This window comes from Coffea arabica, chromosome 2c, assembly GCF_036785885.1.
Source record: "Coffea arabica cultivar ET-39 chromosome 2c, Coffea Arabica ET-39 HiFi, whole genome shotgun sequence".
In the NCBI taxonomy this organism is placed as follows: domain Eukaryota; kingdom Viridiplantae; phylum Streptophyta; class Magnoliopsida; order Gentianales; family Rubiaceae; genus Coffea; species Coffea arabica.
Genome location: NC_092312.1, coordinates 2,986,607 through 3,014,036, shown reverse-complemented (window position 1 = coordinate 3,014,036; position 27,430 = coordinate 2,986,607). Strand labels below are relative to the sequence as shown.

The window sequence follows — 27,430 nt, the reverse complement described above, 5'->3', positions numbered from 1 at the left end:
AACTGAATAAAGGGTCGAAGACTCTAAATCATAGTTATTAAACTCGGCCCGGTCCGGCGGTTCAACCGGTCAACCCGTTGAACCGATCATGAAACCGAGCCGGGTTCTTAACAAGATCGTTTCTGCATTGAATCCGTTGACTTTTCAACGGACCGGCGGTTGAACCGATTAACTCGGTTGAACCGGCCGATTTTATGAAAAACCCGGTCTTCGAAAAAAATTTGTAAACATTGCTGGAATTGAGAATTGAACGCGCGACCTCATGCAAAGAAGAAGACAACCATTACCGTTGGACCAACCAATAATTTATTAGTTACTTTGTTCTTATATTATATATTACAATCTTATTCTTATTTTATTTCTCCAAAACAAAATTTATTTGAAATCTTTTAATAACATTTTTATTATTCCCTGAACTCTATAAATTATGAAATTGACTTAAAAATAACATATTACACAAATCATTTTAATGGTAAATATTATTCTTAATAAACTTTTGCACTTAAAATTCATAAATAAACTAGATAATTATACTTAGATAAAATTTTATACTTGAAATTTGGTGGATTACTAATTAAATTTAGGTTGTTAATTCTTATAAAAATTAATGAATCTATAATAAATTAAACTAACTGAATATTTATTATGGCATAAAAATTATAAAACATAATATTTAAATATATGTAGTGACCCATCGGTTGGACCACTTACTCACCGGTTGAACCAGTAATCCGTTGATCCACCTCCTTCACCGGGTTTCTCCCCGGGCCGGGTTTAATAACTATGCTCTAAATTACTAATAAAAGACGAGCCCCAACGAGAACAGAGTTGGATGGCATTATGAGGGGGCGATGGGGATAGTCCATGCTGCAGCCATGATCATGAATACTCTGGCTACGCATTAATGGCCTTCTCAGATATAGGCAGGGGAAGAAGTGGACGACGTCAGATGGAATGAATGAAGAGGGAAGAAGAAGCAGATTGTCTGCGGTTGAGTTAATAATTGCTGCGGCCACTACTGCATCATTTGGAATTTGGAGACTCTGCCCCTTCATTTAATGTCGAATTTGTTGCATAGCGGTGGTTTTGTAATTTCCTTGTACGACTACTAATTCACTCTAACGTAAGGGCTCCTGTATGTTTATTGCAAAATTATTTACAGCAATTGATTTTAAAAAAAATCTTGTTTTATTTGCTCTCTAACTGGGGGGGAAGTTCTTTTCTGTTGGAGAAAATTGATTGCCCCAGCTGCTTCATTAGATATGCGGATGGAGACGAATTATGAAGAAGAAGATCCAATCCTTGGTGGAATTGCTGCCCGGTACTCCTCTGCTATAATCTTGTACCAGTTGTCAATTAGCCATCCAGATCCAGTCTAGGAGGCTTTGAGATGCATTATTATGTTCCAGGACGGTCCAATTCACTCTCTCGCAAAGGCAATATGCAGAATTTGCATGAACAACACGAGGAGTGCTCAAATTTCTGAAAATGATGATGCCTCTACAACGATGGGGGACCCTATCCCACATGCTATGATCTCATCTCATGGGGGTAGATATTTCATAATGTTGATTGTTGGACTTGGACCCACGATTCGTTAAAATTTGTATTTCCGTACTACGTTGAAAGCTGTAAAGAGGAACCAAAATAATAATGATAAAAATCTTTCTTCTTTTTTTTTTTTTTTGGTGAAAAGATGGAACCTGAAATCCCTGTTCTAAGACTTGAGATTAAGCAAACCCGGTTGCATTAGCAGACTCCTTGAAGGCTGTACATCATCATCATCATCATGTCAATCCCCCTAATGTAGTCATAATTTCTGCTCGTATTGAGGAAAAAGGGGACAGGGGAAAGTTAGAGCTAGCGAGAGCTTGATCGGTTCTGATACCATCATGGTTCAAAGTCACGGTCGCGGTCGCGGCCTAGAACGTTCCACATCGGTTTCGGCATATCGGTCGCGGTCTCGGTGAGATGCTAATTTTAAAGTATTTAATATTTTAAAAATTGTTAATAATATAAAAAAGTATGCTAAATAAAAATAATTAAAAAATGGCAAAAGAATTGCCAAGTCAATCCGTCGCGGTGTGACTCGGCTGATTTCTCGTCTTGACTCGGGATAACTCGGAGTGATTCGGTGTGACTCGGCCGAGTCAACCCGTCGCGGTGATGACTCAGCCGATTTCTCGACGAGCCAAGTATTTCGGTATCATTTCGTCACGGTATCGTATCGATAGGGGTCGAGACGGTGATGACTCGGCCGAGTCCTCTCGGTTTCGGCCAAGACTTCGAACCATGGATACCATTCCACCAATGTGCCTGGGGTTTAGTCTAGATTTTGTCGCTTAATTGGATGTAGTAATCTGGAAACGATGAGGGACTAAATGTGCTTTTACCGAAACAATGGGGATAAAAATCGGCCCACTACCAAACATTATTGAGGTGGATGAAAAGTGCATTTTCCACCAAAATAAATAATTTCTGAGGAGAACTCCCGCTGCTACCATCATACGTATAATCGCGCAAGGCAAGACTACCATCATATGCAGAACAACTCAAATGGCTGGTTCAGACTTCAGAGGGAGGACCATAACCAATAACTACACATCACCAGCCAGAAGTAAAGCCCCCTACTTCCTACTACAGAATACCGACATTCATGAGACAACTACCATCTTAATTACCTGCACACTGAGACGGAACCAAAGGTCCCTCACCCTCGATATTTTATTTCCAAGATCACTTCTCCGTTCCCTCTTCTTCCCCCACCATTCTTCTTCATTCTTTCAACCCCATTTCTTCCTTTTCAACAAAAATACCAGAGAAAATGGTTGCATTTTTAGGCAAACGGTTGCTCCTCTTTGTATCAAGCTATCTTGCTTTCGGCTTTTTAACATGCACTTGCAACAAAACTTCCACCACAGCAACATACATAGTGCAAATCGATAAATGGGCAAAACCAGCACTATTTGTCGACCATGTGCAGTGGTACTCATCCATAGTAAAATCTGTAACTTCCAAACCAAGCAAAGTAGATGATTCAGGAGATGAAGATAGGATAATTTACACTTACCATACTGCTTTCCATGGCATTGCTGCTCGGCTCAACCAGGAGGAAGTGGAGAGACTGCAGGAAAAACATGGTGTGATGGCTGTTTTTCCTGAGACTGTATACCAGCTCCACACAACCAGAAGTCCCCTGTTCCTTGGGCTCGAAAACAGATATGGTACAAGTGTCTGGTCTGATAGACTGTCACAAAGTGATGTCATTGTGGGAGTGCTAGACACCGGGATATGGCCAGAGAGCCCAAGCTTCAATGACACAGAAATGGGACCAGTACCAGGTCACTGGAAAGGAAATTGTGAGATAGGCCGTGCTTTTGGCAGGCATCATTGCAACAGAAAGATAATCGGCGCTAGAGTGTTCTACCGCGGCTATGAGGCAGCCTCAGGCAAGATCAATGAACGAGATGAGTACAAGTCCCCAAGGGATCAAGATGGCCACGGCACTCATACTGCTGCAACAGTTGCAGGCTCAGCTGTTCACGGTGCAAATCTTTTCGGCTATGCTTATGGCACTGCACAAGGGATGGCCCCTGGTGCGAGGATTGTTCCTTATAAAGTTTGCTGGACTGGAGGGTGCTTTAGCTCAGACATTCTTTCTGCAGTTGATCAAGCCGTGGCTGATGGAGTAAATGTTCTATCCATCTCTTTGGGAGGAGGAGTTGCATCTTATTACCGTGACAGTTTGGCAGTAGCAGCATTCGGTGCTATGGAGAAGGGAGTTTTTATTTCGTGCTCAGCTGGAAATGGAGGGCCTGATCCGGTTAGCCTTACCAATGTATCACCATGGATCACCACAGTTGGAGCTAGCACAATGGACAGAGACTTTCCAGCCATTGTCAAGCTCGGGACAGGTGAAATCTTAACTGGAACTTCACTTTATAGAGGCAGAAGAACTCTGTCTACACAAAAGCAATACCCTATAATTTACCCAGGAAGCAATTCGAGCAGCCCCACACCTAGCTCACTGTGCCTAGAAGGAACTTTGGACAGCCATGCTGTTGCTGGAAAAATTGTAATATGCGACCGGGGCATAAGTCCTCGAGTTCAGAAGGGTCAAGTGGTGAAAGATGCCGGAGGAGTTGGCATGATTCTGTCTAATACTGCCGTTAACGGAGAGGAGCTGGTTGCGGATAGTCACCTTCTCCCTGCAGTCGCAGTTGGTGAGACGACAGGTAAACTGATTAAACATTATGTTTCAAGGGATCGAAAGGCTAGTGCAACTTTACTATTTCTTGGGACCAAGGTAGGGATCAAACCCTCGCCAGTGGTGGCTGCATTTTCATCCAGAGGACCAAATTTCCTCTCACTGGAGATCCTGAAGCCAGATGTGGTGGCACCAGGAGTAAATATCCTTGCAGCATGGACAGGTGTTACAGGTCCATCAAGTTTGCCAACTGATCCTCGAAGAACATGGTTCAATATATTGTCTGGAACTTCCATGTCATGTCCACATGTGAGTGGGATTGCCGCACTGCTGAAGGCCAGGCACCCTGACTGGAGTCCAGCTGCAATCAAATCAGCACTCATGACAACGGCTTATGTCCACGACAATACCTTTCATCCCCTGAAAGATGCCTCCACAGGTGTGCCCTCCACCCCTTATGACCACGGTGCAGGTCATATAAACCCATCGAAAGCCCTTGATCCAGGCTTGATCTACGACATAGGGGCACAGGATTACTTCGAGTTTTTGTGTGCACAGGGTTTGACTCCTTCCCAGCTGACAGCTTTCGCTAAGTTCTCCAACAGAAAGTGCCTTCAACATTTTGCCAATCCTGGTGACCTAAACTACCCAGCTATTTCGCCTGTTTTCCCAGAAAACACGAAGGTTTCAGTTCTAACTCTCCGTAGAACAGTCACCAATGTTGGTCCTCCCAACTCAAATTACCATGTTGCAGTTTCACCATTCAGGGGTGCTCTTGTAGAGGTCGATCCAAGAACGCTAAATTTTACCCGACTACACCAGAAATTATCTTACAAGGTTACGTTTAAAACAAAATCTCGGCAAACAGCACCAGAATTTGGACACTTGACATGGAAAAATACGGAGCATAAGGTAAGAAGCCCGATTGTAATCACATGGCTGCCTCCACTATAAATCATGTTGCCTAATAGTCAACATGAAGGATGTTGCACAATAAGCATATGTTATAAATTGAAAAAAAAAAAATTTTTTTCCAGTGATAAAGTTGCATTCATTCTTAGGAGGATAACAAATTCTTCGCTGAATCTAAATTGGCTACAAATATCAGACATTTACAATCTCATATACGGGCATCTGAAATTGCTCAGTAAAAAGTGAAATTCACCAGATATTTTGTGATCTCAGGTTCTTCTCAAGTCTTGCTAACTGTGCCTGATGATGACGATAGAGGCAAAAGCATGATAATACTTGAACACATTCTAAAAAAGAGCAAGACCAACAATTCGCATTCGCATTTAGAATCGCAACAAACACCACATTCTGTGCATGTGTATAATTATCCCAAATTTTAAGCATTAATAATTATAAACTCTTCGTCCAACAACAATTTACAAAAGATCCACTAATTAAGTGTAAGAGGTGTAGCAGTGTGATGGTACTCCAATCACACGAACTCAGTCAGTTTGAAGACCTTGGGTACAAGCTGCAATCACAGAAGGGGACAGCTTGGCCTCCATGGATCCATTTACAAAAGAGTAGACAGTACATGCAAATGTAAAAACTAAAAAGCGCATAAATACACATTTCTTCTTAAAAAGCTAGACCAAGGACAGTGGGACACATAGCTAGCCAGGAGGAAATGGAGTCACTAAATAACTTTTCAAACAGCTAGACAGTGGGACATATTCTATGATATTTTCTTTCTTTCAACAGCAACTAAGTAGGAAAATTGCCAAAAATTTCAGATTATTGTCCGCTCCTAACAAGAATAACTTAGATTATGAGTGTGAAAACTTAGGGAGAAAGGGAATCCCAATTTGGGTCGCTTCCTTGTCTTCTGTTTTGAGTGCGATGGGCGGGAATTTGGATCGTGTGCTGGGCTGAGGAACAATGACAGGGCCAAGCTCTGCTGCAACGATGGATGAGAATCGGGCGGAAACAATTGCGTCCACGCCATGAAATCCATCTTGGGCCAAATATGGTACCATATGCATAACGTCATCTCATTTGGAGCTCATATATGGCTGAATTCAAATGGTTACCCAAAGTTTTTAGGCTTTTGAAGGGACCAACTCCAAGTCCAAACTCCTAATCCAATACTCTTCCGCCCGGTTTAATCAGATTCTGTATTTGGCAAGTTTCTTTTCCATTTATAATCCAATCGACTGGTCCAAAAAAAAAAAATTTTTTTTGGCAAGCTTTTTTTATTTTCTTTTTTGATTAAATGAATGGCGTTTTTTTTTTAAAAAATTTTCCTACAAGGGGCGGGTGTTTAGTTGGCGCACTCCTACCAAATTTGTTTAGGGGTGCACTTCATAAAATTAAAATTTATTAAAATTTGAATTCATTAAATTATTAAATATTATATTTCATCTATTTGAATGTATATCTTATAAATGAATAGTTTATCACTAATTTTTTGAAATAAATTTTGTCCAAAAAATTCAGTGTCACTTAATTAATTCAGATATTATATTTTTTGTTATCAAACATATCTAAAATATGTTAAGATCTAAATCCATTAAAATTATTAAATATAATTCCTTTAATAATTGTTATGTAGAGTGAAATTCTAAATTTAAAAAATCTAGCAATTAACTCTGAAGTTGATGCATGTTTTGAAGACTTCTTACTTTGCTCGATTGAAAAGGTCAAAGGGAATTTGAAACCACCGGATCGTACGGTGTTTATCTGTGGAGAAAGAGCTTGGATAAATGGATTGTAATACAGAGATATGTGAAATAAATTGTACGCTTTTGGGATTCTCTCGGGATTTAGGTTTGTAAAAATTGATTCAAACTCTTTGGGCTTGAAAGAAAGATATGCGAAATAAAGAAATAACTAAAAAAGTGGGTAAAAAATGTGTTTAGGTTGTAATACAAAAAAAATTCTAAATAATTAGTTATCTTTTTTCCAAATGTTTTTTCTCTATTCTTAAAGAAACAGAAACAGAAAAGCTGCCCCATTACTTGGGAAAGTAAATTCTGTGGAAGTAAACTTTTACTCTTAATGAAGTGTTTGGCTTGCATGTCGAAATCGGAATAAGGAATTTTGATTATTCCTCCAAACATGTTTGGTTTAAAGTAGAATGATATAGGGTAATATCTAGCACTTTGATTCTTATTAAATGTTTGCAATAGTGGTCTAACAAATAATAAATATGAGTATCAGTTCATTAATAATAATAAGATAGGTGTATAATGGATTATGGGGGAAAAAAGGAAAAATAAATTTTTTAAAAAAAGTACTTCATTAAAGAAAAGAAAAAAAAAAAAAACCTGAGTGCGATCGACTTGCCATTGCAGCAGGAGAGAATTTAGGGCCATTGTACTTTGTAGCGGTGGCACCCCATCAGTTGGGAAAAACTTCAAATTGTAGGGGTAATCTAATAGTAATTTGTTCAAGCATTCACTACTCACTATTAACTGAATCAATATCAATACTGAAATTCAAAAGTTAATTTCCGCAGATCGTACTAGGACGGTCCATGATTTAGACTTTGAAAAAACATGTCCACGCTCATCGCGATCCGAGACGCTGCCCTGACTGCCGGCGGGGAGTATTCTCCGGCGAAGGAAAAAGCAGCTAACAGAGGCATCTACAACGGCCGCTCTCCTCTTCTCCATCGCCGCGTAAAGCAGTTGCTAGGTGGCTTAAAGTTCAAGCTTCTATTTTGCCTGTCTTTGCTATGCCTTGTCGTCTGGTTCAGCTCCAAAATCGGTCCTTTCATGGGATGGGATCCTGATTTATCTTCTTCTATATCCGTTCCTAACAGGTATACGTGTATCTACTTTCGCTTGAAGATTTCCAGTCTCAGTTCTTTGTCTTGTAATGTTTTTTTTTCCCCTTTCTTCTTCTTATTATTGTTATTATTATTTTTGGGTAAAAACTAAATTGTGAATTGAGTATAGTCCCAGCTGTTTCAGCTGGTATAACGGTTAACTCCGTAAACGACCAGTAAGGATTGTTGATGAGGATGACTTGATATATGATACTAGTAGTACACTGAGCCTTAAGTGCAATCAATTTTTAACTTTTTTTTTTTTTTTGGGGGGGAGAAAGTTTTAAGTTATAACCTTGTCAATGTAAGATTCTGGGAAGGTCTTAGAGCTGAAGTTTGAGCTTTCTGATTTCTTTTACTTCGGGTCGGGACACGATAAAGTTTGGATGAGATTTTTGTTACCTTTCTTGTGTCATAATTTACTTGAGTTATACATGTCTAGAAATTGACGAGGCAGATTATGGGAAATAGGATATAGCTCTAATTTTCTGGGCGTACTGGTTTGGACCTAATTTCTCTCTTTCTTTTTATGCTTCACTTTTTGGGGAAGGTTTATATTAAGTTCATCAATTGCGATAGCCTGTTCGGGATTTTACTGTTTCTCTTAAGGTGAATCTAACTTAACTGTTTGAATTACACGATTGGCTTAATTGTGGAATAAGCATATCTAAATTTGAAATAGAGTTGCTTCTTCTTCTACAAAGTCATCACTCTTTGCACCATGTATTTGCTTTAAATGCTAGACTTCATGTTGAAATGATGTTATATGGTGTCTTTAGAGTCAAGACTTTGCTAGCAAGCTATTTCTTCCTGGTTAAATTTCTCAAGTCTATTTGAGTGTCGAAACTCGGCCTTTGATTCTTTGGAAGTTTCTACTCGAGTTGAGAGCAAAGTTGCCATCTTTTGTCAGGTTGCATCCGGATCAGTTGGATTTTGCATGATAGGACTTAAACTTTGTTAATGTCATTAATGGAGTTAGGATATGTAACTTATTCACCACATATTTCGCCCTCAACACATCAAGTGGCCTCAAGGATCCCTGATTTCCTTTCCTTTGCCAACATTACATCATGCTACCTGACTCATAGACAGATTAATGTCTTAATTTATTAATCATCGGTTTTGCAGTTCACTGTTTGTGAATTTTAAGGTGCATGTGATAATTCTAAAACTTGCACATTCTAATGTCAGCTTTAATCTGTATCTTTACAGGGGCAGCTACACGGTGCTCATAAATACATGGAAGCGAAATTCCTTACTTAAGCAGTCTGTTGCTCACTACGCATCGTGCAGTGGTACCGATGCTATACATGTCATATGGAGTGAAAGTGACCCACCATCAGACCAACTGAGAGCTCATCTTAAGAACATAGTGTTGAAAAAGTCACAGACAGTTCACAAGCCCAATTTCAGGTTTGACCTGAATGAGGAAGATAATCTGAACAATCGATTCAAACCAATTTCTGGTCTCAGAACTGATGCAATTTTCTCAGTTGATGATGATGTAATTGTTCCATGTCGTACTCTGGATTTTTCATTTACTGTGTGGCAAAGTGCTCCACATACCATGGTAGGCTTCGTTCCGCGCATGCACTGGCTGGATGAGGAGGTCAGGTGTTCTTTTGCTCTTTTTGACCAGAAAACAATTTGGCATTCCAAATATGCCTCTTCATCTTATTCTCTCCTCCTTTGTTTTCCTTTCATGGGAATAATGAAGTCTTAGTTCACTTCTTCTAATGTTGTATGCTTTGTTGCCTTTTTAACTACTTTTTGGTATTGTCTTTTAAAATCATATACTCTAATTTATGGACACATCTAACACAATCCCGTCTTCGAATTGAGGCAATAATTTGTTCTACAAGTGACTTAATTCTTCATTACTTTTCCAAATTTCTGCTGCTAAAAAAGCACATGCACATAAATGGACCAGAAAGTTAAAAATTTGTCTTATCATGTGATTTACTATAAAATCAACCTATTTGCAACTTTCTAAGATCTCCAATTCTTAAGGAGCGTCTCTTTGCAAAAAATATTTGGTATTACTGACATAACTAATCCATAGCCCTTACTGCTTCTGTCAAACAAGTCATTCATGTTTCCTTCTAGTATGTTTCACATATATTGCTTCATTTATTACAGAAAAACGGCATGGCACATTATAAATATGGTGGGTGGTGGTCAGTCTGGTGGATGGGCACTTACAGTATGGTCCTCACAAAAGCAGCTTTTTTTCATCAGAAGTACCTAGATTTGTACACAAACAAGATGCCTTCATCCATTCATGACTATGTGATGAGGGAGAGGTATGCTTGAATGACTTTTTTCCAGCAAATTTTTTCTTCTTTGAGGTTTGATGCTTATACCTGATCTGTGACTGGTTTTGACCTCATCTGTGATTTTCATGGCAGAAACTGCGAAGACATAGCAATGTCTCTGCTTGTAGCAAATGCTACAGACACCCCACCAATATGGGTTAAAGGTAATTTCTTCATACTCCGTTTTTTATTATTTCTTGTTTTAATTCTTGCAACTGAGAACTGTATTCTTTTGTAGGTCCTATGGTTTTATGAAACATATTGAGATACTTGGTCTTTAATAGAAGTCTTGTTAATGTATTTAGCACCACCACTACAACTCACTTTTCTCGCAACCATTCATGACATGCACAGAGTACTTGGTCTTTAATTGAACTGCTATGGTTGCCTTTTTCTCTTTTCCCTAGCAAACCATGTAAGTGGGCGATATCTTCTTATTGCCATTAATCCTGGCCTGTCTACCTACACTGGACAGCCCTGTCGAGGTATATCAGAATTCAGATACTTGAAATTCCTCATGTTCACACTCCTTTAAATTTGGTAGTTTATGTTACTCAGTTATCGTATTCATTCATTTTTTGTTTGTTGTTTCTTGTGGGCTACGAATACACATAAGGGATAGTAAATTCAAAGTCAAGGTTGTGATCCTTTTGAGTTACCTTGGCCTAGAAATTTGAAAAGAGGAGAGGAAAAAAATGGAGTAAATGAAAGAGGAAGTGTAACATTAGACCATAGGCTGTGAAATTTGGTGAGATGAATAAATAAATAATAATAAGTGCAGTCATTCTCTGTCATGCAATTAGAAAGCATGGAGTACTTTGTTAGTCTTTTGAAGGTCTAATTGGTGATTGATCATGGGCAACACTCAACAACTTGTGCCACTTTTCAGGGAAAATATACGAGATAGGTTCTTCAGGGATTAGCAGTCTAAATGGGCACAGTGACAGGAGGAACAAATGCCTGAATGATTTCGTCTCGCTGTATGGAACAATGCCTTTGGTGTCAACAAATGTAAAGGCTGTGGAGGCAGGAAATGAGTGGTTCTGGTAGTTTAGCTGATTGATCTACGGGCTAGAACTCCTTTTTCCTTGTATAGGTACTTTGCCCCTCAATCGCTCATTTTGAATCCTCCGTCGTGGATGTAATATGGCCGATATGCACCTCTGCAGTTTTGTAACTCCTAGACGACCACGGTTTGTCAAACACGGCATGCATGTGTGTTTACAAAAAACGTTGATACGTTCCATGTAATGTAATGCTCATGTCACAGCTGCTCAAGATTATTGATGAATATTGACTAAGTAGCCACCTGTTTGATAAATCAATTTAATACTTAATGAATTTAGAGACGCTTCTGATAATCAAAAATAAAATATCTGAATTAATTAAATGATATTAAATTTTTTAAATAAAACGTACTTCAAAAAATAAGTTATTTATTTATAGTAATTTAATCCGATATATATTTTAAAATATCAAATTTAGTACTTAAGAATTAAGTAACTTAAGAGATTTAGATTTTATATTTCAATTTTATTAAAAGCACCTTTAATTGAATAATAATTAGTTCTCAACTGGGTTTAGGAATTGGGGTAACTCTGTGGAGCTAAAGGTCGGTTGGGCCTCGGATGGGAATTGTAAGGGCCCTTGTGTTTCTGGCCTGGCCTGTTGTATACCGGGTTGAAGAAGTCGGTGTGAAGATGCCCGAGTCCACAACAGCAAAATGAGCTGGGATATAGGAATTCGAACAACGCGCCTGTGGATTTAGTGGTGGGTCCTGGATTTTTTATTTAGACAGAGCGTCCCGAATCCATCGCATCCCTGAGTGAGAGTGGGGTCCGCACTCCGCATACATAGATTTGCCACAAAGAGACAAAGGGCCTTTGACCCACTTCCCACCCACGTGTCTTTTGAGTGCTATGACTGAGGGAGCTGGGGCTTCGGAATTCGGACAGGGAAGCGCATGTGGGACGTATGAAACTTTTTGTTTACTTAAACTTTACTATTGGATCAATTATTTATATAACTCCAAAGGCCATTTGCTACCAAATGGCAATTGGTGGCATCTGGAGACGCGTCAGCTCGTAAATATCATCAATCCGCACTAATCGTTTCGAAAAAAAAAAAATCCTAAATATTAGACGGGGAGAGCTAACGTAGTCGGTCCGATCCGAGTCATCGAACCCTTTAATTCCATATTTCAATTTTGACTCCTACTTTTTTTTTTAGACACTTAACCTCTAAGAGATCCTCTATTATACTAATAAGTGTTTATTTTCAAATTTTCTACTTCCTTTCTTTGAACATTGAATTTTAACCTGTGATTTGATTTTGACCATCTAATTGATTGCGATAAAGTTTTACGTGACATTAGTGTGTGTATTTCTATATATATATTATTAGGTAATACACTAATAATTGAATTGTTTAAAAAACTATAACAAATAAAAGATCCAATAAGCAAAAATTCATTAGAGAAAAAGCAACCAAAGAATGTCCGATTATTGACATGTGAATATGTGATTGAAAAAACGGGTAGTTGACTTTGAACTGTCGACTTTTAAGGAAATATAATACAATTTTTTCTTCATTTCTTAAATTGGAGAATATATGAGATTGATTTGTAGAAAATATATTTAATTTCTTCAATTTTGTAAATTGGATAGTGGACATCTTAATTTTTTTGTTACAGAATTTTTTATTTGCTTAAAAATTAAAATTTGATAAAAGGAAACTAATTTGGACTAGAAAATAGATAGAAGACCAAAAAAGGAAATAAAATCAATATAGCAGAGGGGTATTTTTGTCTCATAGGAGTTAAGTGACACGAACTATAAATTAGAAGGTAAAAATGAGAATCGAGATATATCTTAAGGGGATAAATTATAATTAACCATTTTTAAAGGCTTTTTTTTTTGTGATAAGGGATGAGATTTTAAGAAATGAAGAGAAAAGATGTAGATTAAAACTCAAACTTCTAAAGGTGTCCTGATTTTGGCTACTAAATCAATACTTTCTCCACTCTTCTACTTTTATAAACATCGACTTGTTCAAATTTTGGCTTCCCATCCATTTCTTCTAAATTTTTACTCTTGATCCATCAATAAGGCCAATTTTTCTCACACTCATAAATTGTTAGGTACTTCGGTTCATTCTAGATATTTTTGGTAGACTATAGTCCATACTCTTATAGCCAGCTTGGGAGGAAGGAAATGAATAGAAAAAAATATTTTGAAAGAATAATAAATTTTTTCCATTATTTGAGAGCAAAAAATGAAAAGTAAAAGAAAAAAATTGGAAAGATTTCACTTTCCTCCGCATCTTGGGAAAACTTTGGGCGGAAAGGAAAAGAAGACATGGAGCTTTAAGTGAATTTTTTAATGTAATAATATTACTCTTAAAATTGTGATACAAAAAAATTTTATTTTTCGATGAGTCTCTCAACTTATTTAATTCACATTTGTTTATAGAAAGGGCAAATTTATAAAGCAACTTGTTTGAGTATCTTTGCTTTTCATTTCTCTTCAATTCCCTAATAAAATAAAAAAAATCACTAACCTTTTTTTTTTTTCTTTTTTAAAACTTCCAAACAACATATATAGAAAAATGGATCGATTTCCCATCCTTTCTTTTCTTTTTCTAACATCTCCTTTCTCTTCTTTTCTATTCTAAATTCCGAAACTAGGTATTAGCCAGTACGGTTTTTCGTTCGCCTCCCTCGATGAACCTTCCGTGGAATGACCGCTGAATGAGGGGAAAAGCTTACAGAGTATTTTTTATTTTCATTTTAAAGATTGGTGTATTGTGTAAATACTCACTTGTTTGTAAATCACGTGGTATATATGACAACCAGATATCAGTTGTACATAATGATGGTAAAAAATAAAAATAATAAGATCAATGATGTATGAATTATGATAGAAAAAGCAACTATCGAATATTACAGCATTGGAGTTTCTACTTATCTCGACAGTTGAAAAAAATATTACAGCGTTGGAGTCAAATACTTTCTGCCAATATTGGGTAATGCTGCTTTAGTTCGAGTCTCTTTCTGCTTTTACTGCTTTCTTTTCTCAATCTTGTGCATCAAGATTTTGTACTTTCATCACCTTTTTATTTCTCGGAAACCGTAAGGCCTTGTTTGCATCATGCATCTTAGAACGTTTTAGGTTTGACCGAACTACCCACTGTTCTATATATCGTTTATATTTTCTTAAAAACAAAAAGGTTCCCTTAAAAACATCCTACACATTATTCACTCAATTGTCTGCAGAAAAATGGGGAAAAAAAGGGGAAAAGAATGTCAAGCCATGCAGATTCACTTGTAAATACTACTAAACAAAATTTTCAAATAACCTTCGATCCAAAGAAACCCACCAAGAAAGGGGAATGGAGCAACGAGAATGAGGAATAAATTCTCTTTAGCACCAAAAAAAAAAAAAAAAAGTCCATCATCACCTGTAGAGGTGTCAAAATAGGTGACTTGAGCGGATTTGGGTTGGGTAAAATGGGCAATGGGTATAAGTGAGTCAACCCATTTATACCCATTTAATTAGATGGGTATAAATGGGTAAGTCAAAAAATGAATTGGGTAACCCAATTACCCATTTATAACCCATTTATTTTAATTTTTTGTAAATTCATTTAAATTCATTTTTGCAAACTAAGTTATCAATTTATACCGCTTTTTGTACCCATCATTAGTTTTAAATATTTACTTATAATATTCAATAAGCCTAATTACCAATTTTTTTTCATTTATACTCTATTTCACAAAATTACATATTATTTAATAATTGAATAATAAGAATATAAAAATTTGAACTAAGTACTATAAAAGTTAATATTAAAATTTTATCCAAAAATTTTGAACCCCTAACATTTTTTTCATATATAAATTTAAAATTTCATTTTAGAAAGACAAGAAAAGAGGCTTAAATTTATCATAAATTGGTAATGCCGAAAAATGAGCAAGTTAACAAATTAAGAGAAAATAAAATAATAAAATAAAACCAACAAATAATAATAATAATGAAACAAAAGTAGTTAACATCATGACAAAATGAAAATTTTGAAAAAAAAAAGGCGGGGAAAAGAAGAGATTTAGGGGGAAGAGAATTCTAAATGGGTTAATTGGGTTTGATGGGTTACCCAATAATACCCATTTAATAAATGGGTATTATTGGGTAACCCATTTATACCCATATATAAAAATTTAAGATACCCATACCCATATATTCATGGATGGGTATGGGTAAATTTAGTTAAATGGGTTGATTTGCCACCTCTAATCACTTGGCAGGGGAAAAACCCGATAAGAAAATGAACATAGGCTAAAGACTTACGAAAAATTACCGAGTTGAGAATTTGGTACACTTATTGGCTGCAACGTTTATGTGTACAATTGCAGGTGGTAAGTTTTGAATCCGATATCTCTCATTTACACCTACTCCTCCTACTCGTGTATCTCTGCCCCCAATTAAGACTTGATTAAAGAATGATAATACGGCATTTGTAAAAGGTCTTCGATTCAGTTGACTAAACCAAACCATCATGGTATTGGATTGTCAAACCAAACATAGGAAACTGAAATTTTCAATAATGTTTAGTGTCTTTACCAATGCGGTACGGGAATCTTAAATGCAAGCAGGCATTGGAGTTTGAAAATGAGAAATCAACTCAGCAAAGCAAAGAAGGTGGGAAAAACCAACCGACCTCCCCCAACTAATCCCATCTTTCTATTTTGCCGAGTGTGACGATTAACCAATCTGTGTCTTCCATCTACTTCGCCCATGGTTGGTTGATTGGTTTCGCCTTAATTTATCAGCTTTAGCTTTGACATTGTGCACTAAATTTGTTGAGTATTCTCTATAATTATTTTTTATAATTAATTTTTGTAAAATCTAAAGCAAACGAGAACAGCGCTTGTACTAGCAGTTGCAGTAGAAGTACTGTAGTAGTAGTAGTAATAATAAAAATAAATAATAAATAATAATAATAATGTAGCCATCAGATGCTTCAGTAACGAAATCGATGGCGTTGACGGAAAATAGACAGTTTGGACAGACTTCATCACTTCACTTGCAGTACGAATCCCTCGAGTTGCAAGAAGGTTAGATCAGTAGCATGCACCAAATCTATTACTCACTCAGGAAAGGTCTGCACACAAATTCTGACAAAATCAAAGAAAAGGAATGCGAAGGGAATACTCTCTGACTGATTTGTCTTTAGAGACTTGAGATTCAATGATAGGACTAACAGATTATGTCAAATAAAAAAAAACAAAAATGATAGGACTAACTAACAGAGGTAGTTTTTGAAATCACAATAGTCAAGTAGTGGATTCGAGTCCTTTTCTCTCCGTCTCTGGATGGATGGGTACAGATGGATAATTAGCATTACATTTAATTTCTTTAAATATGCAGCAAGTATCCGATCAGGCATGCATGAGCAATAGGGTAATGCATTTTTCCCCTTTTGGGGCTACCAATTTCTATTAAGAAATTTTTCAACCACAAATCGAGTCTATTGGAATAGGAGTATTTACAGGGCAACCTTGGCGGAGGACATTTATCAATTAAGTTTGTTGTGTTGTTTCGAACGTGCTCCTTTTATTTAGTAAGAAAAGAATATAATCATGCTAGCATTAGAATTAGCTCATATGCCGCAGGCACAATCGAAGATGAGGAACTTTGGATTCCTCAGTGTCAGAGTACATTGCGTGTATAGATATCACTTGAGCCTTTGCTAGCAAATGTAGAGTTTTGATAATCTATAAAATCACTTATCATTTCGAAAAGAAAAAAAAGGAATAAAAGTATTTACAACTTTGCCGCAACGTATTCTATAAAATGCTAATGACTGGTTGGCCGCTAATATGATGGTAGTACTAATATGACATTACCAAGTCGTCTTATAAGAGGTATATATATATTTTTGTCTCTCGAAATAAGGCATCTTATAAACATAATGGAAAAATTCTATAGTGATGGCAGCAGTGATTCAAAATTTCAAAATTTAAATGATTAAAATTAATGCAATTTTAAACATCCAAAATATTTTTTAAAAATATTATTTATACTCTTATTTTTATTAATCACGCTCCCATGATGATTTTAATCTAATACTCCAATTTTCATATAATTGTAAATATAACTTGAAAAAAGAAGGCACCACAGTTATAAACTTGATATGAATAAAATAAAAGGGAGGATGTACTTGTAAAATATAAATATAGATTTTAAATTTAAATTCCCCCTTAATTAATGGACATGTAAACGCTATAGTGGGTGTAAAGCGGGCAGCCACCCCAACGCTCTCTCTCTCTCTCTTTCCAACTTTCCAACTTCCAAGTTGTCAATTTCTGCTGTAAAAGTCTATGAAATGATCCAGCCACCACACCAGTAGTAGTACCGGCAGTTCAAGTTCGTGAGAGTCACTTATTGTAAAGTAATTCATTTTTCTCTTTAACACTAAATAACTTGATCCTGATCCTAATAAATCTTGCTAGTTAGTTGTTTTAGGTGACTAATTACATCTACGAAAAGTATATTCCCATCAATTTTTCACTCCGATCACTTTTCATCATCCATCATGCCTTCTCGTGAACTTCCGCCGACGCCACAGCCGCCGCCACTCCACCACCTGGAACCCCCTCTTTCCGGCTCCGTCGCCGCCGCTTTCTCTCTCCTCATTCTCTTCACTTTTTGTTTCCGCAAAGTCTCCCGCAAACGCACCGTCCCATCTTCAGACACCGATTCCAAGCCTCCCCACCGCTTCTCCTACTCCTCCCTCCGCCGGGCCACCTCCGCCTTCTGCCCCTCCCTTCGCCTCGGTCAAGGTGGCTTCGGCTCCGTCTACCGGGGCACCCTTAAGCCTGGCATCCAAGTAGCCGTTAAGCTCATGGATTCCGGGTCCCTACAGGGCGAGCGCGAGTTTCAGAACGAGCTGTTTTTAGCCGGGAGAATCGACTCCAAATACGTCGTCTCTGTTTTGGGTTTTTCTTCTGATCCGAGACGACGCCGTATGCTGCTCGTTTATGAGCTCATGGCTAGTGGAAGCTTGCAGGATTGTCTATTGCATCGTAAGTGTGCTGAATTAAAAGATTGGAACAAACGATTTTCAATTGCTTTAGATATAGCTAAAGGGCTCGAATACTTGCATCATTTCTGTGATCCTCCTATAGTTCACGGTGATATTAAGCCTAGTAATGTCCTATTGGATGCTAATTTTGATGCTAAAATTGGCGATTTTGGGTTAGCAAGGTTAAAATCAGATGAGGGTCAGGTTGAGATTGAGGTGAAACAAGAGGGAAATTCGGTGAATGGGGCGGTGGAGGATAATGGATCAGTAGCTGAGGAGACGGAGAGTGTGATAACGGCTAGTGTTTGTGATGGGTGTGATGGGGGTGTGGAACAGTCCCCAGAGAGTTGTTTTGTTGCGGTGGAGGCTTCGCCGGAGACGGTGCTGACTGCGGAATTGTCCCCGGAGACAACTATGGTGGTCTCGCCGAGAACAGCGGCTGCAATGGCAACTCCACTGGAAGGTTTGGACGAGAATAGTGTTTTAGCGGCTAATTTTGATAGGAATGGTGTCCAGAGTGGGGGAGAATTGGGCAGTGGTGGGGGTAAGATTGCGAAAAAGAAGAAGCAGAGTTTTTCTGGGAAAGATTGGTGGTGGAAGCAAGATAATGGAGACGTTGAATCGGGGGTGGTGAAGGATTATGTGATGGAATGGATTGGAAATGAGATTAAGAAAGAGAGGCCGAAGAGTGAATGGATTGGGACTTCATCAACTTCTGCAGCAGTTGGGAAAAGTGAAAAACAGAAGAAGAAGAAATACCGGAGGCGGTTAGATTGGTGGGTGTCGTTGGATGATGACAAGAACGTGAAGAAGGATAAGAGGAGGCCAGCAAGGGAATGGTGGAGGGAGGAGTACTGTGAAGAGCTTGAGCGGAAGAAGAAGAAGAAGAAAAAGTTAGAGCAAGGTTCGGTGAGTGATGACTGTTACAGTGAGAATTGGTGGCCTAGGGATGACGATATGTATTCTGATAAAAAGAAGAAAAGGAGTCGGAGTCGGAGGAGTAGTAAGAGTAGTATGGATTGGTGGTTGGATGGACTTAGCGGGGACCTCTGGAGGGCTCGAAGGAATAGTTATGACTCTGCTAGTGGGGAGATTCCTAAGAGCGGTGGTATTAGCAGCACACCTAGTATGAGAGGAACTGTTTGTTACATTGCACCAGAGTATGGTGTTGGTGGTGACTTGTCTGAGAAGTGCGATGTCTATAGTTTTGGGGTTCTCTTACTGGTTCTTATTGCTGGGCGTAGACCGCTTCAAGTGAGCGGATCGCCAATGTCAGAGTTCCAACGAGCAAATCTCTTATCCTGGGCACGTCATCTTGCACGTGCAGGAAAACTTATTGATCTGGTGGATCAATCCGTACATTCTTTGGACAAAGAACAAGCTCTACTGTGCATCACTGTAGCCCTGCTCTGCCTGCAAAAGTCTCCTGCTCGCCGGCCTTCAATGAAAGAGGTGGTTGGAGTGCTCTCGGGAGACTTGGAATCCCCAAAACTTCCAATAGAATTTTCGCCTTCACCTCCCTCCCGGTTTCCTTATAAGTCCCGCAAAAGGGTCCAATGAATTCTGTGTTTGATAGCAAATTTCGGCGAAAGCCATATTCTTTTCTGGGAAATTGTTCCTGCTCATGTAACATGTGAAGGAAAAAGATGGGAATTTACCCGATGAGAAGATTTCTTCTTGATCTAACAATCTTGTACAATACATTTATAGCTTCTAAATTTGTTTTTCATTGAGAGGCATTGACTCATTTCAACTTAACATATCATGTTCAGGATCGCCAGGTGTTTGTTGCACAATGCTAATTAATAACAACAGGGATGCAGGTTGAGTTTCTCCGTCTTTCATGAGAAACAATTCATGTCAAACCCTCCATTTCAGTGGGGTAAAATGATTTGAAAATTCCAGTCTGATGCAGTAATGCGAGCACAACCCAAATGACATGCTTTTACACTATTGCATGAGGTCTTTGGGCTGCACGTTTTTCCTTCATGTGTATTGCTTGGGTTTTGCCTGGATTAATCATCAGCATCCTCATAAATAACTGTTAGAGAGGCTCTTCAGAGCTTCTGAGTGCTTTAATATGGTGCTCACGGTAATCATACTTGAAAGCTCGCATGGTCTTACATAACAGACAGAGCAGTGAAGAAATCTGGATAGATTCTTCAGATGATCCTTTTTCTAAGACGGGGAGAATATCTTAATTCGTCATCATTGGCTGCTGACTCAAGTACAGTGAATTTTTGTCTTTAGGATATTCGTTGTGTACAAAAAGCATCCAGTTGCAGGCGTGCCTTCAGTTTTGAATGTAAGATACTTCTGTATTACCTCATTAATTCTTCATGTTGCATTAGATGTATTCTAAATTCAGTAATCTTTCTTGTGATATCCATTTTTGGAATTACCATCTGTTTCTGCATGACCTGACAGTAACCAATATTGAGTTAAGATCTCATTTTTGCTGTCTGCAAGTGACAACCTCTAGATGTATGGTCCTTGCCTCTCAACCTAGCATTATCCCTTAGGGTAGCATAATAAATTTAACATGATACCTAAATTCTTGTGCTTCTTATTGTTGTTGTTATCATTTGTACATATCCGGTTGATCTCGTATTTATCAAGGGAAGGTTACCATAGGTCAAATGCTCTGCAGCTACAATAAAATGAAAAACCAAACCGTGTATATCTTCTCTCCATGTCTCTCTTTTCTTCTTCTTCTTCTTCTTTTCAAATTCTAAAATTTAAACGTTACCATTCTGTACTTCCATTTGAATTTTTTGCAGTCTCCCATGGTTATACTGTGTCAATTGTGTACATGTCAGGCTACTAGAACATGACTGACGTGAAGGAGAACTTTGTCTTTCCAAGAATATTTTGTTGGTTGATGAAGTTCATCGATCGATTTGCATGTTTTGAATGGTTTTTACCTGAAACTTCTTGACTGTTATTTTAAAAAACGTGAACTTTCAGCGTAAAAGCAATTTAAAGTGGGGTCAAACCTGTCAGATTTTAGGAATGAACTGGGAGGAAGCAACTGCAAAAGCTATCTGCAATCAGGATGACAATCATTTGGAGAAAAGAGGGTCTTTTTTGGGTTTTCCTTTTTGGGGTGGGGGGAGGAGGGGGCAATAGCTTTACTTAATTAAGAAAATCTATTAAGTTGGGAAGAATCACTTCTCAAAAATCTGCTTTACTGTATCCGGAAAACAATAGCAGCACTATGTTTGTTATTCACTTGCCCTTTTTTTATTGCATATAAGCCTATGATTTGTTTGAAATTAACAGACATTATATGTCTCTGGTAAGAAGTTTGCTGGAGTCCAGGCATACGGTATCTGTGCTTGATCATGTGGCTTCTAGCTCAGTCTTGTTCATTATCTTGATCAGCTATCAGTTGTTCAACTGGACTCGGTATATTTACTGAGTTCATATGCTGCTAAATATAATTTATTTCAAAATTTTGCACCAACTACATCCTTAACTTTGGCTATCCAGGTGTGTATAGAATGATTTGCTTTATAGTATGGGCAGGGAAAAAATTGTGGCAGTTCATATTGATTCACAGGGATGTGAAATGCTCGTTACCAAATTGATTTCTGATTGATGGATCTTTGTTCATCTCAGCCCGGTTGGAGAATGAACTTACACGTAAGAATGTTCTCATGATTTCAGCCCGGTTTAAACAAGCTGACATTGAATTGGCTTGTAAAGGATCTCCTCTTCTGCATTTTTATTGCTTGTACAGATACTCTGTCTTTATGAATCCATAGGAAAGATCTTGCGGCTTGTTATCGGTTACATATTATTGGATGACTGGGGATGCATGTTGCTCTGAATCTGATCTGGCGAATTGACGCCAAGTGTTTTTGATTTGAACTTGGACCATTTTCCAAATTGTTGTTTCCTTGCCCGCGTAAAAACTGAGTTAAATCGCTTTGTAGTCCAGAAGAGGATGACAAAACTCAGCTTGGATTCAAAAACCTTGTTCACTATGAGAGTGCAGTATATAGTCATCTGATTCCTAGGTGCATCGAGTTGCAATGAGGAGGTAATTGGATTGTGAAAACTACAGTTGGGGTTTCAGAAAAATGAGGCAGGCGACAATATCTCGCTATGTCTTGGTTAAGAACAAAGATAAGGCCTACAGACTGGTGAGGAACCCAAACCAGCATGTTAAGAACGCCGGCAATAGCGGTGAATGGCCCCGAGTGTCGTGGAGGAGCAACCTTCTTAGCCAATCAATCAGCAGCTGGGAAGACCACATTTCTTTTTTGTTTAATTCAGTCCCCACGTTTTATATAAGATATTATATATTGAAATGATCAAAAGATTTACGGTCTATATATTATCATTGACTTTATGACAACAAGTAATCTGAATCGAACTTAAATATATACTCTGTTAGCTAGCGTATATAAAATTAACTTGTATAAAAATTGTGTATATACCCGCGCACAGGTACTACTGTAGGAGTAGGAAGATGGTCCGAAGAGTGAGTCTGCTTGGGCGTTTCTCCCCTCCCCCTTTCTCCCACATCAGTCTAGGAAGTAGTCGAGTGAGAGTGTATAAGATCCATTGAGTGCCTGATCAGTCAGCAAGTACTTGGACGTGGTTATTTAGTGGGTGCCTCTTATTAGCGATTTCTTAACTATTTGTTGAAAAGTAGCAAGAGTCATGACGAGGTGGTAATAGCTGGCCGCTAATTTGTCGAGTGTTTCCCCTCTCCGTTTCTCCCACATCGATCTAGGAAGTAGTCGAGTGAGAGTGTATAAGGTCTATTGAATGTCTGTCCAGTCAATAATTGCTTGGATGTGATTACTCAAGTGAGTTTCCTTCTTATTAGCGATTTCTTAACTATTTGTTGGAAAGAGTCTGCTTTGGCGTTTCATTCTTGGAAGTTGGCATGTCATCCTCGATGATTGAATTGGTTAAAAGTCTTTCGTTGTGTTTGTCGTCTTTTGATACGGCGGCAGGAAGGTCGGTGGCATGCTCCACTTCCAAGGGGACCAGACTTGGGGTAATTCGCAAGCTTTGCCGGGGGAGATAAACAGCATGCCCAAATAGTAGGAGAATGGCGATTGACCTTAATAATTATGTGCTTTTCCATCTCCACGTGGTGCAAATGGTGTAGTAAGGTAGTGGCTGCAATCTCCGTGATGAAAGGGATAGATAGAACGAACCATGGAAGCCCATCTGCGGTGTAGTTTTCTCCACGTTGCGTTGGTTAATTACTCATTGTTGTTTTGTTGGCGTCCCAATCAGTCAGCAGTGCATCGTTGGTTTCTGCACGTTCACAATTATTTTTTCAAGATGATGATGATGATGTTCAAATCTCGCTGGAGACGAAAATCTTCACAGCTAGAAGGAGAAAAGCTCAACGACGGCAGGTTTTGTGGAACGTAACGCAGTAGTACTAGTTTTCATGAAAAAGACAACAAATTTTAGTTAGATAATCCTTCTACTAGACATTACCTGATTCAAAGTGTGCTCCCTAAAAAATACCCACATCTTCTTTTTCTTAAAAAAAAAAAAAAAATCTTACAAAATGGATCAGCATCTGAAATCCTAATTCCTACACAATGTTATTACTGCTCCTGTATATATTTCTTTAGTGTACATTTGCCTCTCATTCAACCTAAATGATTTTTTTTTCCCGCAATGACATCATCTATTCTACTCTTATATTAACCTACATTATAGATAGATAGGGAGAACCTAAAATTATTTGTATGGGAGTTCGAGAATGAATCACCAGGTCGGATTAAAAACACAGTACTATTGCACGCTTCGAATTTTTTAAGAGTAAGGGAGAATTATGCTCCCTTGTAATGCATTAGACAGGGTTTAAATGCTTGATCTAACGCACAAAAGAGTTTTAAATGGCACTTCCTTCCTGATCATTAGATCAGTGCATTCAACTTAAACGAATTACTAGTAATTGGTTAGAACCTAACACTTGTCATATATATGCAGGTTTTCTTCCTGGTCTAGTGGCTGCTAGTCCTTCCCATTAACCTTGCTGATAACCCTACTCATGGTCCATGAGGACCCTAGCCTGTTTAAAGTTTAACCCAAAAAAAAAAAGAAGAGAAGAACTCGGTCTCTTCTCTCTCTCTCTCTGCCGCTAAGTAGCTGAATGCTGCCCATCAGCTTTCTCGAAGGCAACATGCTTAATACTAGTAGCAACCTTTTTGGGATTTTCAAAGATTTCTCTTAGAATCTGCCATTGGACCAAACGCACTTAAAAGCCACAGTAATCAATCGAAATTGGAATGCTAATTATGCTATGCCTCTCTCTCTCCTCTAATTATTCCCTGCTTTCCAGAAAGGGACAGCCTGGAACCAGCTTCCTTCAACGCTTTCGGTTTTGGTTGAAGTTGAACCATATACAGATATACAAAATGATTTGTCATCTCGCTTAATTATTTAAAAAAGTCCATAATAGTACTAGGAGCCATTTCTCACGAAGAGAGTTGATAAGATTTGTCAGCAGCACCCGGTGATGTGTCGTCTTCCTATTGCCAAAACTTCTGTGACTCCAACGGTCCCTTCACAACGGACCGTAGGTTACCACACAGGCACTTAAGGGTCTTTATGCTATGAAAGGTCAAAATTTCAAGCCCTGTTTCAAATTAATTATCATTTTATATGATTTCTTCAAATTTAGTTGGCACCAAAAGGCACCCATTTAATCCGAAAGGAATTTAATCTCCTCAATTTCAAATGACCTAGCTGTATCTGTCTCCTTTTTCATAGCATAAGGGCAAGTGTATCTGCAACTTGTTGCCCTATGATAATAAATGTACATATATATATATATATATATATATATATATAATGCTGACCAAGCATGATATATGAATCATTGAATGGTGTGCATGGGCAAGAAATCAAATTGTAATATCAATAATATTTTGAATTTTCACTGCAGAATCATCAGGGAGAATTCCTATAAAACTCTCTCGATGCACTAAATTGGAGATTGCGTAGTGTATTATACAAGAAGTATAGCACTTCTTATTCTTAAAAAATTCAAAAAGTGTAATACTCCCTCCGTCCCACTTTGATAGTCTTGTTTTCTTTTTTCATCAGTCTCAAATTGTAGTTCACTTTCCAATTGAAGAATGTAGTTGTATTTTAATTTTTCTAAATTACACTTATTTAATGTAAGTTGTTGTTACTGTAAACCTACTCTATTTAATGAGAATTGATTCTTTTTTTACCATCAATTCAAGTTCCCATAAAATTGTACTCTATTTAATGTGAGAGTATTTTAGAAAAATAACAATCTAAATTTATTTTTCCAACAAAGTTAACTACTTTTTTTTTAAATTGTGTAAAAAAATAAACAGAACTATTAACGTGGGTAGGAGGGAGTAATACACTTATCTGGTCTAATGATTTGTTTCCCACTCATCATACAACTCTATTTAGACTTCCCTCCAAACACAGAAGTAGGTAAAATAGTTGGGAAAAAAATTGCACAACCGGTGCGGTTATTATAGACAGACAGGGTAGTAACATATGTTTCCAATAATTCATGAAGAAGAAAACCAACCCATCACTAGTCTGCATGTATGACAGATACAGGCGGATTATTGTATTCACTGTCTCCCGGGGCCTCAATCATGCCCTGATTTCTTCAATTCAGGCATCCAATCAAGAGGCAGCTGGGAAACATACAATAAGGCCCATTACTTTCTTTCGTCTTTATGGTTTATGCAATGCCAGGCGATCTCTCTCTCTCTCTCTCTCTCTTTAATTATAAAGCCTACTTTTATTGTTCTAAACTGTATATATAGGTACGGGGTATAGGCAACCCTATCAGAGAGAGACTTGAGGAAACTATTGAGCTCTTCGAAAAAAATAGAAAGGAAACTATTGAGAAGTGCTACGAATATTTGCTTTTTATAAAACTTTTTCGTTAACAATTTTTTGGCAAAAGGGTCTGCAAATCAACTTATAAGTTTGACGTGTTACATAAACGAGACCGTATAATCTCCCCTTCATAGTGAGTACTTAATTTGAGATATCATGACAAAGCCCACCAACGCGAAGGTTTTGATGGATGAATTACCACTGCACTGCACTGCACTTTTATTTTTTTATTTTTTTTGGTTAGAAATGATAATTATTGTATAATTTAATCTATCTTACACTAGAAATTTGATTCATTATACTCTCTTCCTTTTTTTATAACTGACGTTTAAGAAATTTGCTCTTAAGTACTTTTATTTGTCGTTGTATTATTCCCATGCAGCATTAATTATTTTTTCATAATTTTGCCATTTTATCTCTCTTTATCAATACAGGACTCTTAATTACTACTCCTAATAATTATTATTTTTCTCTTTACTTTTGGCCTAGTAAAACAGCACCATTTAATACTCTAGTGAGAGAAAATATGAGTGAATTGGATAATTAATGATGGTATAAAAGAAAAATAGTATATAGATTTAAATAATAAAAAAAATTTCTTAATTAATGTGTAAAACCTTAAACGTCAGTTATTATAAAAGAAGGGAGGGAGTATATTAGAGAAAGGAGACAAATGTAAAGGGATTCAAAATAATTCAAAAGAGATTGAATCGCCAACGGATCAGAATTGACGGCAGAACTTTATCTCACTCTGTGCTGTGTGGAATTACCACTGCAATGCATCATTTCCAATGCAAAGTTGACGGCAGTCCGATCACTGATGATCTCATTCTCTGCGTCACTGATTACTTCCTTAATAATGTATTATTATGCTTTCAAAAAGGAGGAAATCGCTCGGCAATTTCATATCGGGTGCCTGACCCACATATATAATATCCCGAATGTCCTTTTTCTGTGTGTCTGTGTGTGTGTGTATATATATATATATTCACCTTGGAGTGCTAATAGGAGCGCTAGTACTGGAGAATTGATGTATAAATATGGTTCGTGCGACAGACATAATAACATGCAGGCATGGTCAGTGATTAATTCTACAACAAGAGTTGTCGTATGGCTCTAGAGAAGGATGACTAATCAAGTAGTGGTTGACATTGCAGGATTTATCACGTG

At 37.7% G+C, this 27,430-nt stretch overlaps 3 protein-coding genes across 4 annotated transcripts; all 3 read left to right on the top strand.

Annotated features, from left to right (window-relative positions):
* The first annotated feature begins 2,602 nt into the window (after positions 1-2,602).
* LOC113725102 (subtilisin-like protease SBT1.3) lies at positions 2,603-5,243 on the top strand. Its single transcript, XM_027248094.2, has one exon. It carries the CDS (start codon positions 2,825-2,827, stop codon positions 5,159-5,161), a length of 2,337 nt encoding a protein of 778 aa, XP_027103895.2. The 5' UTR covers positions 2,603-2,824; the 3' UTR covers positions 5,162-5,243.
* Positions 5,244-7,450: 2,207 nt separating this feature from the next.
* LOC113725101 (glycosylinositol phosphorylceramide mannosyl transferase 1-like) lies at positions 7,451-11,604 on the top strand. 2 transcript variants are annotated; one of them, XM_072073440.1, is made up of 6 exons: positions 7,451-7,587; positions 7,677-7,982; positions 9,201-9,597; positions 10,128-10,291; positions 10,397-10,467; positions 11,193-11,604. In XM_072073440.1, exons 2-6 carry the CDS (start codon positions 7,717-7,719, stop codon positions 11,351-11,353), a joined length of 1,059 nt encoding a protein of 352 aa, XP_071929541.1. In that variant the 5' UTR covers positions 7,451-7,587; positions 7,677-7,716; the 3' UTR covers positions 11,354-11,604. The 2 variants fall into 2 exon arrangements, with proteins under 2 accessions (XP_071929541.1, XP_071929542.1); XM_072073441.1 differs by having other exon boundaries at positions 7,455-7,581.
* A 5,980-nt stretch (positions 11,605-17,584) lies between these two features.
* LOC113725100 (receptor-like serine/threonine-protein kinase At4g25390) lies at positions 17,585-20,143 on the top strand. Its single transcript, XM_027248092.2, has one exon. It carries the CDS (start codon positions 17,897-17,899, stop codon positions 19,943-19,945), a length of 2,049 nt encoding a protein of 682 aa, XP_027103893.2. The 5' UTR covers positions 17,585-17,896; the 3' UTR covers positions 19,946-20,143.
* Positions 20,144-27,430: the final 7,287 nt, after the last annotated feature.

Coding starts and splice junctions, on each gene's coding strand:
- LOC113725101 (XM_072073440.1), top strand. CDS start 7,717: ATGTCCACGCTCATCGCGATCCGAGACGCTGCCCTGACTGCCGGCGGG. Junction 7,983..9,200: donor TCTATATCCGTTCCTAACAG/GTATACGTGTAT, acceptor GTATCTTTACAG/GGGCAGCTACACGGTGCTCA. Junction 9,598..10,127: donor TGCACTGGCTGGATGAGGAG/GTCAGGTGTTCT, acceptor CATTTATTACAG/AAAAACGGCATGGCACATTA.
- LOC113725100 (XM_027248092.2), top strand. CDS start 17,897: ATGCCTTCTCGTGAACTTCCGCCGACGCCACAGCCGCCGCCACTCCAC.
- LOC113725102 (XM_027248094.2), top strand. CDS start 2,825: ATGGTTGCATTTTTAGGCAAACGGTTGCTCCTCTTTGTATCAAGCTAT.